Raw genomic sequence first — 12,345 nt, forward strand, 5'->3', positions numbered from 1 at the left:
ACACACACACACACACACACACACACACACGTACACCCCGCTGGGGCAGCAGGATTGAAGACTTCTTTCTTCTTCTGCTCATCGCACATTAAATAAATACATTAATCTCACTGCTGCTGTTTCATCTGAGGCTTAATGAGCAACGTGGCAAGAAAAGTCCCAAAAAACCCCAAAACATATTAACAGAAAATTAAAACGAAAATTACTTCAGGTAATCAATTTTTCTTTTCTTTTTTTTTGCTCTTTGAGGTCATTTTCTTGCTGCTTCTTTGTTTTTGTTTTTTAAACTTTTTTAAGCTTATTTTGAAGTAATTTTCTTGTAACTTTTTACTATATTTTTGCTATTTTTTTTAGGCCATGTCTTGTTAAGTTGCTCATTGTCCTCACACGTTCTTATAATAAATCAAAGCCATTTGCTCTGTTATCAAAGGGTTACAAATACTTTTAAGATTACTGCTGCATGTTTTAACTGGACTCTTTCTGGCATTTTCAGTTTCAGTTTTCCTCCTAAATCACTCACATGTTCAGCATGTTTTTAAGTGTCACAATGCATAAATGAAACTAGAGGAAATATTCGAATCAGAGAAATGATGTTAAATCTGTAATCTTAGACCAACGTGTCCCGTGTCCCTCTCTGTCCCTCTGCAGTTCGAGGGCTGCTCTAAGGCCTACTCCCGCCTTGAGAACCTGAAGACCCACCTGCGCTCGCATACTGGAGAGAAACCGTACGTCTGCGAGCACGAAGGATGCAACAAAGCCTTTTCCAACGCCTCGGACCGAGCCAAACACCAGAACCGCACGCACTCCAACGAGGTAAACAGCCGGCGCTCTGCAGCACCTCCTCAAACTCCACTCAGTCAGGCCTGAGGCCCAAACTGTCCACAGCAGATCTACATTTTGAAGCTGTAATGGCTCTTTTCAGCCAATAAACTACATTTTCTTTTTGTGCAAAACTTCAGAAAAATTAAATTAATCCTAAAAATAAATGATTTTTTTTTTCATCATATGATGTTTGCATTGTGTGTGGCAGTCCTCTGGACAAAACAACAGCTAAAATATATATATTTATGTGTGAATTAATCACATGAAGAAAAACAAAGTGTGCAAAGATCTTTAAAATGTCACAACTCTACACACCTTTTGGTCCCAGCAGCTAAAGTTTATTTCCACTAAGAGGCCTCGTATCCCCAAAAGCTTCAAATTCAACTTTGAATCAACGGTATTTAAGAAATGTAACTTCTATACCACATTTCTGGGATTTCAGGACGTTTCTAGGATGTACCTAGGACTTTAGGACATTTCTGAGATTTTGGGACATTTGTGGAATTTTAGAACATTTGAAAGATTTTAGCATATTTCAAGGATTTCAGGATTTTTTTAGGATTTGGGGATATATTGTATATTTTTGGACATTTAGGGTTTGACGTAATTTCTAGGATATAAAACATTTCAAGGATTCTAGGACATTTCTAGAACGTTTCTAAGATTTTGGGACATTTCTAGAACTAAGATATTTCTAGGATTTTAAAGCATCTAAGATTTCAGGACAAAATATGGATTTCACAACATTTCTAGAATTGAGGACATTTCTAGGATTTTAGGACATTTCTAGGACAGCTTTAATCAGTGTTTTCGTATCCGTAGAAACCGTACGTCTGTAAGATCCCCGGGTGCACTAAGCGCTACACGGACCCCAGCTCGCTCAGGAAGCACGTGAAGACGGTCCACGGCCCCGAGGCCCACGTTACCAAGAAGCAGCGCAGCGACCTGCCGCCGAGGCCGCCGGCGCCCAGAGAGAACGGTGAGAACGAGGCAGCAAACAGAGACCGGATCCAGAGGGAGGACAAGATCTCAGACGGCGGCTCCCCCAGAGGCGTGGAGGACTACCTGCACGTCAAATCCATCAAGACGGAGAACTCTGTGGTAAGATCACTGTGAAAGTTATTAAATTAGTTTTCCGTACTAACGTAATCTGACAGTATCAAGTTTTGATAACCGCACGCCGCTTTAACCTCTCTCCTGCCTGCTGCTTTACCGTCTGCGTTTTCTCTCTTTTCTGACTTTCCTTGTGGACAGACTTTGCTCAGGTGAGCTCACCCACAGCTTTTTGTCTTTCACCATCGTTTGCCATTTTACTCCATCGAAATTAACAGTTTATTCCAAAATTAGAAATGTATTTGGACATGGCAGATAATGGAGAGTTTTTAGTTGACTTTTGGGAGAACACAATTCCTTTCTTGGGTTCAATGTGAGAAAATGACCATCGGGCCAAAGCTCAGAGCAGAGATACTCAACCTGCACTGTTTGGGGGCCTTTTTTCAAAAATGGCAGGAGGCCAAGGGCCCATCCCAGGAGCCCCATACATGTTTACAGGATTTTAGGGCGTTTTTAAGATTTTAAGAACATTCTAAGATTTCAGAAAATGTCTCTGACTATAGGATGTTTGCAGGAGTTCAGGATGTTTCTATGATTTTAGGACATTTGTATGATTTGGGGAAATGTCTTTGATTTCAAGATGTTTCTTAAGATTTTAGGACATTTCTGGATTAAAAGATGTTTGGAAGATTAAAGGACACTTTTAGGATTTTTGGACATTCTAAGATTTTAAGACGTTTCAAGTATTTTAGGACATTTGCATGAATTTTCCAAGATTTTAAGACATGTGAAGGATTCAAGGTCATTTCTAGGATTTCAAGACTTTTCTCAATTTTAGGCTGTTCTCAGATTGTTTGATGTTTCTAGGATTTTATCACATTTCTCGGATGTTATGATGTATCGAGGATCTCAGGGACTCAGGACTTGTCAGTCTAGTCTCATCCACTTTAGTTACAACATGCATGCAGTTTCTTTTGGGATTTTTGCCCAGTGATGCCAAAATAACACTGCCTACCCCGGCTCTAAGGCATAAATGGAGTGAACTCAAAATGCAGATAGTGTGCAACATTTTGGAATCAAACTGTTGTCATAAGTAATCACATTTCATCATCAGCTGAAGTACTTTTTTTTTTTTTTTAAATTTGATTGTTTCTTTAATAATTTCAACACATAAGAGCAATCTTTTCTAGAGTCAATCTCTACTCATGCTACACAAACTGGGGTTTATTTGTACATTTGTGCCACACGTTAATGTTAACCTATAATTCATTCTCACTGCATGCCATCAATGATACTGTGTGTGCACTTTTCCTTCACGCTGGCAGTTTAAACCTACAGTGGAGACCTATCAAACACCTGTCAGAGAGCCTGAGCGTGATAAAAGCAGCTCCACGATTAATATTCAGACTTTGGGAATTGGTTTTGGGCGCTGTGTGCAAACAGGGCCGACCATCACACTCTGATCGAGACGGCTTTTTAACAGCAAATTTATTCAAGTCCGAGAGGAAACTGATTCAGAGAGATGCACGTAAACTGTTGTTGTCCTAAAGACAAATATAAGAAAGGATTAAACCTGCATCAGTTTTCTTTTGCTGCGTAAATTTTCTTATTGCAAGAAATTTTCCAAATATTTACCTTTCAAAAACAGGGGGGAATGATAAGAAAATTTCTAAGAAAAAAAACTTTCCTCAAGGCGTTCTTGTGATATCATGTTCATGAGAATGCATCAGACGAGGCCATGGTGACCTTGACTTTCACCTTTGGCCACTAAATTTGTATAAGTTCATTCTTGACCCAAAGTTCACGTTTGTGCCAAATTTGTTAAACTTTAGTTCAGATTTTGGCGATCACATCTCATCATAATTGACTCGCTGAAATACATGTAACTTTATTGTCAGCTGAGTGGTACTGTTTAGCTTTTTTTGTTTTTTCCGACTTGGTATAAAAAATTGATTAAAATCAAGACAGAAAATCAAAGTTTTGCCAGTGAAAGAGAGTCTGTAATAACTGAAAACAAATCCGTATGAAAGCTTCTCGCTCACCTAAATGCTCAGAAAGCCTCCACGGTTCAGTTTTTGGTGATCACATCTTGTCATGATTGGCCTGGCGCTCAGGCTCAGGCTGCAGCTGCCTTTCATCCTGCACATTTCTAATTCACAGACAGACTGAGACGGCCTGTAATCTGCGGTGCACCCCCACCTCTTCACCAATCCCCCCAAAAAACACTCATTATTTACAATTAAGCTGCGGGAGGATAAAAGATTCACTGATTCACTGTTCTTCATGCCATGTTAACCGCTGCTCCACTTCTCTTCTGTGTGGAAAAACTGTTTTTGGGGCAAACACTCTGCTCTTCTCACGCTCCTTTTCTGTCCCCCCTCCTTCAGATGTATCAGTCCAGCCCTGGCGGTCAGTCATCATGTAGCAGCGAACCATCACCACTTGGCAGCGCCACCAACAATGACAGTGGAGTAGAAATGGCGGCGCACAGCGGGGGGAGCCTGGGGGACCTCAGCGCCCTGGAGGACCTGCCCTTCGTGGAGTCCTCGGGCTGTGACAACTCCACTGGCGGGGTCGCGGCGGTCAGTCTCCACCTCCGAAAGCAGTTCGGCACCAGCCAGCGCCTGGAGCAACTGAAGAAGGAGAGGCTGAAGACAGTGAGGGACTCGTGCCGCTGGGCCGGCAACCCAACGCCCCCGGTCCTCGGCACCAAGCTCCCACCCATACCAGCAAGCGGTGAGCTGGAAAGAAGGACTTTAACAACAAGAAATCCTAATATTTACTCTCCTTTTAGCTCTGATTTGGTCTCCACCAACTCCGATGTTCCACTTTGCTCACCCACTTAGTTGCCAAATCTTCCTGTTGGCTGAAAAATATAGGTTTGTTTTAACTTGAACCCCATTTTCTCATGTTTTTGTCTCTCAGTGACCAATGGGAACAACATTTGTTAACTCCCGGGCCTGCTATAATGTCACACACAGTCCTACCATTCTGCGCACAAGGTTTTCTATTATTTTCTACTTCAAATATTTTGAAATTAAGTTCTGAAAATTAAGAATTCTTGAAAGGGTGCCAAATTTGATGAAGTTTCCTCAAGGCATTTTTGAGAAATGGGGTTCAAAAGAATTGGATGGACATCACAAAAACAAAATGCCACCAGCCGCAGCTATCACCGGTGTTGAGGCAAACAAAGGTCTCTCTCTGTAGGGATCCTTTCCAAAATGTTTTCAGATACTTAGAATTACAATCTGAGTTTCAAGAATTTTAAGTGGACGCACAATGACAGTGTGAACATGCCAATTTTAAAATTTGTTGACATTTAAACAAAATATATGGAAAAAAATACATAAGTTAGGCTAAAAAAAACAAACAAATATTGAGTTGGTGTCTTCTTGCTTTTGTTTTCAGGGTCCCTCCTGGAGAGTCCAAGTCTGGGTGGTGGTCCGGTGTCCTTCCTTGGTTCCGGCTTTGGTGATCTGAGCTCTGGTAAAACAACTCTGCTGGAAAACCTCTCTGAACGCCGTGACAGCACCTCCAGCACCCTGAGCTCAGTTTACTCCCTCAGTCGCCGCTCCTCCGGCATCTCCCCTTGCTACTCCAGCCGGCGCTCCAGCCAGGCCTCGCAATTCGGTGCCAACCGCCCCTGCAACCTCAGCTCTGCCGACTCCTATGACCCCATCTCTGCTGACATGTCCCGGCGCTCCAGTCAGGCCAGCCAGTGTGGGGGAGGCAGCGGAGGAACAGGGGTGTGCGGAGGAGGGGGTTTACCAAGCCCTCTTAGCCTGACCCCAGCCCAGCATTACCGTCTCAAGGCCAAATACGCTGCTGCCACTGGAGGTGCACCGCCCACGCCTCTTCCATACATGGACCGAATGTGTCCAAAGACCCACACAGCTCTGTGCGGGCAGAAATCCTCCACCACCAACCAGACTTCCAGGCAGTACAGTAGTTATACCAATCGGACTTTGATGCCTCATGAGGTCCCATCAAACCTCCCCCGCAGAGCCAGTGACCCCGTGAGACGAGTGGCTGTAGATTATCCCAGCCAGACACCAATGCAGCGCTACAACAGCATGGGCACACTGCAACCCCGTCCGCCTCCTGCATCCCAGCAAGGCTGCCTGCGACCAAATGGAAGTCCCCAGCACTACCCTTACAACCAGCGACCGCCCAGCATCTCCGAGAATGTCCCTATGAGGACGATAACGGGTGACATCTTAAAGGAAGACCTAATGCTGCCTGACCTTAGAGACACCATGTCCAAAAATCAACAGGATTTCAAAGGAAACCACAAACATCAGCAGCAGGCGTACTATCAGAGGGCTGTCCTGAGCATGAACCGGCCCAATCAGGTTTTGCCAAACTCCAACATGAGTTCCGAGCAGCAACCAAGGGACAGTAACTCAATACTTCAGTGGAACAGAGTCTCTCAAGGACCCACGGATGCCAGCCAGCACTACTCCAACCCACATGTACGAGGGAACCTGGCCGTCCTCCAGCAAAACCAGAACTTTGAATCTTCTCAGAGCAATCTCAGCTCGAATCAGATGATTCAAAACCTCCTCAACTCAACTCAGCAGAAACCGGAATCAAACTGCTCAGAGAGATTCCAGCCAAATCTCAACAAAGCACTCGCATCTCAGTACCGATTCAACAGTCCTTACGATAAAAACGGTAACACCACTTATCCGCTGAGCCCCACATGCAAACAGGAACCAGTGGACATGGACGCCGTTGACGTGCACTTTGCTGATGCTGTATTTCAGCCCGTGCAAGTTAAAATTGAGTATGCATCAATCATGATTTCAGATCAGCACAACATGAATTCCTTGCAAACTGGAGTGCTGCTGCCAGAACCTCGAAACAGGCACCTTTCAGGGCCGAAGGGGGTGCACCAAACGAGGAATGCAAGTATCCTGGATTCCAGATTACCTGGCGGTGGAGTTTTAGGATTTCACTGCGGCAACAACTCCGATGACAACGCCTTGTATTACACAGGGCAGATTCAAGTCTTCGAGTCCAATGGGAACTTAGATCATCCTGTGGTGTCCAACAGTTCTTGCAACAACCAGGCATCCAGGACGGACTGTGCCACAGCACTGGAGCAGGCGCAGATAGACTTTGACTGCATGCTGGACGATGAGGATCATTCCAGCCTTATGTCGGGGACCCTGAGTCCAGGTCTGCTGCAGAGCCTGTCCCAGAGCTCCTCTCGCCTCACGACGCCTAGGAACTCGGTGACATTGCCTTCGGTGCCGGCAGGGACAGGCAACATGGCCATCGGGGACATGAGCTCATTGTTGACCACGCTGGCAGAAGAGAGCAAGTTCCTCAACTCGATGTCATAGCAAAACTGAATTTTTTTGAGCTCTGCACAACACCTCCTCCTACGACCCTGAGGACATTACATTTTGGGTTTCATGCACCTTATGCTTCATTGTGCTTTATTTAGACCTCTTGTCCTCATCTGTGGACATTTTTTTTGTCATCTAGTGGTAGTAGGGTTGCAGCCATATACTGGTTTCAAGGTACAAAATGATATAAGGTCATCCAAAAATCCTCATCCCAAGTCGTCACATATCCCCGCTTTGTCAGTGGACTTCAGTTGTCTACATTACACTTTATGTATCATTCTGTGTCTGCTGTTGACGTTCCGGGATGCCGCTACTGGTACCGGCATGTAAACAAAAGCACATCCTGGTACGGATGAAAACATCACATTCAAATCATAGACTGTGTATACTAAAACAAAAGTCAGGGTGATGAGAGCTATATTCAGTTACAGAAACCATCTTTAGGAAAAATTTATAATCAGTATTTAACATCGTTACCAGCAGCGTTTCAGCCTGATGCCTTCCAGCAGCGTATCATGCAAACGCAAAAGGTGGCTTTTGGCATCGGGATGTCACACCAAGATCGCTGCAAACGTGACGATATTTGACGACTATGGTATGAGAATAGGCAGATATTGCATCCAATTTTGACCAATTTTGGAAAACGTAGCAAACTACGATGCTGTATATTGGGAAGTACTCATCTGAGGACATTGGGACTTCATTATTGTGTTATCTTAGCATTTTACACTGAGGGCAAAAAGGTAATTTCTAGCTTGAAGTATGGACTAGGGAAAATTCATGCAAAATTAACAAATCACAAGGCTTTTAGAATTGTTGCATCATTTCTGATTTTGCTTTGCACAATGATGGCTTTGAAATAAACAGTTTTTATGTTATTGCACATTTTTGACCATTTAAAATAAACCCAATGTCCCCATATGAGGACATCCTCTTTTCTAAAAAGCTACTTACTGTTTAAAGACAATGTTCACTTTCTCGTTCTTATTTTTACTAATCCTTAACAGCTGTCAGACATTAAAATGCATACCAAATTGGGGTCACAGGAGGTTAAAACTGATTGTCTCATTATTTAAATGGCAGTTTTTTAAAAATCTTTTTTGAAAAGCCATATTTCTGATTTTTAGTCATAAATATGATGCAAACAACAGAATTCTTTCACTTGTTGTACAGGTGTGCAGTAAGATCGGTCAATGAAGTGCCTGGCTCAGCCACAACATATGCATCCTGTGCATACTGGTACATTTAAAATGTGCCGTCACCACATTTTACACTGTAAATGACTTGAACTTTGTTCCACATCAAGTTGCTCATTTCAGCTGGATGAGACTCGTCGCTGTCCGCAGTGAGCCGTTATCTGATTACCGCTGAGATTAACTGTGACATCTCGTCGTCGGGCGTCAGAGACTTGATTTGTGACTGAATAATGAGCCCCTGCATTAATCTGTCGAGCTCTCGCAGCGAGGATAAAGACTTTTTTCTTTTGTACATTGTTGAACCAGTTTGTCCTGCTGGTTGAATGTAAATATCATTTGTACATTTTTAAGAAATACAATATTGACCTTGATTTTTTTAAACAAATGCTGTTTGTGTTGTCCTTCATGCATATGTTTGAGGATCAAAATAACAAAATATGTTTCTGCATTTAAAAGACCAACAGTCTCCTGACCAACCAAAAACGGCAACAATATTGACCCACACGACTGATTTACCACCCTTCTGGTTAAAGTTTGGTTTGCTTTAGACGACTGTTGGCATTTTCAAGAACTAAGGAACCCTCCAGGTGAAATTAAGCCAGTAGTGACGGCTGGTGGGAAATGGAAAGCAAGCTACAGTCCTGTATCAACAAACCTAAAATTCGGAATACATCCAAAAAAATTCAAGAACTCTCGTAAATGTTTGAAATGTCTCAAAATTTTAGAAACGGCCTTTAAATCTTGGAAGCATCTCGAAACCTGAGAAACATCCTAAAACCCGAGAAACGGCCTAAAATCCTTAAATTGTCCTAAAATCCTATGATATGAGAAAAATCCATAAGAAAAAAAAAGAAGCTGAATTTGATTCCATATATTAGTACGTTTATGGAAAAAGTGATGCAGTGGAGGCGAGCGCTGCCTGAACATGAGCGGCGCTCTGTTTTCTGACACGCCACCGTCTCCAGCTTCGTGTTGTAACATAGTAAATATTATTATTCAGCAGTCCGTCCCCCGATCGCTTTCCGCAGCAGGACGAGTGTTGATCGATCAATAATTCAACAGCTAAACTTTCCTCTTTGTTCCTGCACCCTTTGCCGACAACGCACTTTCCTCAAACCTTTCTTGTCGAGGCGCCGCACATCCTAAAAGACGCCGCACGACCTCTTTGAAATAACTCCCCCTGACCTCGTCTTACCTCGCTGCCGAGAGCGGGCTTGACACAATGTAAACTTCACTCAGAGGCTGATGAAAAAGGACGCTAACAGGAGGGGAAAAGGCGAGACGCGTGCCGCTGCTGCAGCTCGCCCGTGTGTACTTGAATATTAGCCCTGACAGAGCGGCCCAGAGGACGCCGCCGCCGAAAGCACTTAAAACAAAGCAGCGGAGAGGAGCGGGAGGGTCCACGGACGCAGCGCTGAGAGGAACAAATGATTTTAGCCTGTCAGGGAATTCAGCCGAGGATACGTTTGATGTGGAGTTTGTGATTGCTTCTGCCGCTGGAGCTCCTCGTTCTCCCAGAGATGTGAAGTGAGGAGAGAAAATAGCCGCGGGCGTCAAATCCAACCAGGCCCCAAATAAGAGCCGCAGAAAAGACTCGCCAAGATCAGGCATCACCGGCAGAGCCTCGGCACTCTGCTCACGGATCTCACCCATCAGAAATGTAATCGCGCCAAAATAAAAACACATGTCTATCGTCTCAATAAAGGTCCAGTGTCCAGTGATTCACACTGGGAATCACACACATTTTTGTCCTTTTAGTCTCCATAAGGTGTCAGAGTGCATAAAACAGCATCAAAATATTGATCAAAAATGTCCTAAAACACTAAATATGTCCAAAAACCTGAGAAACTTCCTAAAATAATAGAAACGTGCTGAAGTCCGACAAATCCCCTAAAGTCTGAGAAACGTCTCAAAATCTTAGAAATGTCCTAAAATCCTGGAAATGTCCAAAAATACTAGCAATGTCCTAAAGTCGTGTAAATTTCCTAAAGCCCAATGAATGTCCTAAAACCCCACATGCCCTAAAATATTAGAGATGTCCCCATTCCTAAAAAAGTTCTGATATTCTCGAAATGTCCTTAAACCCGAGAAATGTCTGAAATTCCTAGACATATCCTAATATTTCAGAAATATGCTCAAATGTTAGAAATGCCCTAAAATCGTAGAGATTCCTAGAATCATCCTAATATTTCAGAAAAATCCAAAAATACTAGAAATTGTCCTCATATCCTAAAACATCCTAAAATCTTGCAAACATCCTAAAATAAAGCAGGTTTCTCTCAGTTTGCACACTTGGAAATGTTTGGGATGAAAGTACAAAACTCAGCTAAAAAATTTTCACAACATTTTGTGGATTTGAGACATTGTTACATAGTAAAGTTACATTTTTTATAATTTTAAGCGGTGTGCATCTCAAATTCATCTTCCGTTTTGAAGTCAGTCCAGCTCAAATGCTCTGATTTTAGGTTGTTTCACATCACGAAACGAGACCTCAGACATCTGTTTGTCTGCTGACATAAAGTTCATTTATGACATTTATGAAAACATGCGTGTTACTGGAGGGAAATATTATTTAATATTATTAATATTTCTTTAACATACCTCATCATGCAGAAGTCTGAGAGACCGTCTCCTGGTGAGCTGCGAGTAAACACAGAACAAGAGATCCTTTACAAATGACGGCACACAGCGAAAAGTGCCATCACAAAAAAGCATGACAGCTGTTTTTAAAAACTATTTACATAACTCAGTATCTCAAAAACATCGTCTGAGAATTTTATCAATATATATATAATTACACACACGCACAAGCACACCTAAATAAAGTTACAGTCAGATTGAATCAGACGACTTGTTAAGATGGAATTTTTTTGTAGCTTTGGGCCGAAGAGGCTCTCCTCAAATATCTGAATCCACCTTAAGATGCCTGCAGCTGATTGGCCGAGCAGCAGGTGAAGCCATGAAAAACTAAAAGATCCTCCACCAACACTGACCGTCACGACCTTTTAACCCTTTAAAGCCTGAGCATATTGTTGGTTTAAAAAATGAGCAACATGGCAAGAAATTATTCAAAATAAGCAAGAGATTTGTAAAAAATAAAAAACAAATGAAAATAAAATAACATGAAAATGAGCAAAAAATCTTTTAAAAAACACAAGAATGAAGGGAATACAAACACGTGTACATATTTCTATGACATGATGTTGAAAACACTAATAATTTTATTTCTCCTTTTAAAAGCAAACAAACATTTTTGAGCCACATCTTGTTAAGCTGCTCGCTGCCTTTTCCCCATGTTTTTGAAAGAAAATCAAACCAATCTGCCCAGGTTTCAAACGGTTAAATCAATCAAAGAGTTAATTCATATATAAAAAAAATGATCAGCAATGAACTCGTCCTCTGTGGTTTGACCCCAGCCGCCCTCACAAGAGTCACCGCGGCGTTCTGTGCGGTCAGACGCCAAACTCCTGACACGATCACCGTGACGATATGAAAAGTGACGACCGGACCAAACCCGTCGGCTGAACTCCAGCTGTGGACGCGGCGTGACGTGAAGGAGACCGTCGGCTGTGACCTCCACCGCCCTCTGATGACACCACATCACATTAGCGGCGCTCTGCTCGCCGTGCGTTATGATCACGCAGCTCTGGGTGTCAGCGCAGATGATGGATAGCGCTCGGCAGTCATTGGTTTCTAATCTGCCCGTCCCCTCAGAGCGCCGCCGCCACCGCCTGGAGCCGCAGATTCATTTAGGAATCAATTTCAGAAGCTCGTGGTCCAACTGGCGGTTAGAGAGTCTGTCTGTCTCAGTTTGTGTCATCAGTCGGCCGCATGTACACACACACACACACACACACACACACACACACACACACACAGGCAACTAAACTTCTGCAGTCACAAACGTCTCATGGAGGCCG

The 12,345-nt window shown here is 43.1% G+C and overlaps 1 protein-coding gene and 1 pseudogene across 1 annotated transcript in view; both read left to right on the forward strand.

The window, feature by feature from the left end:
- Nucleotides 1–7,455, forward strand: part of LOC121963053 — a 78,285-nt pseudogene extending 70,830 nt beyond the window's left edge.
- Nucleotides 7,456–7,533: 78 nt separating this feature from the next.
- LOC121963054 (myc box-dependent-interacting protein 1-like) overlaps nucleotides 7,534–12,345 on the forward strand; it is a 14,431-nt gene continuing 9,619 nt past the window's right edge. The window contains exon 1 of the mRNA XM_042513425.1: nucleotides 7,534–7,545. Within this exon, the coding sequence (XP_042369359.1) occupies nucleotides 7,534–7,545 (12 nt within the window). The remainder of the gene's footprint in view (nucleotides 7,546–12,345) is intronic.

This window comes from Plectropomus leopardus, chromosome 24 (genome assembly GCF_008729295.1).
Source record: "Plectropomus leopardus isolate mb chromosome 24, YSFRI_Pleo_2.0, whole genome shotgun sequence".
NCBI classification, from domain to species: Eukaryota; Metazoa; Chordata; class Actinopteri; order Perciformes; family Serranidae; genus Plectropomus; species Plectropomus leopardus.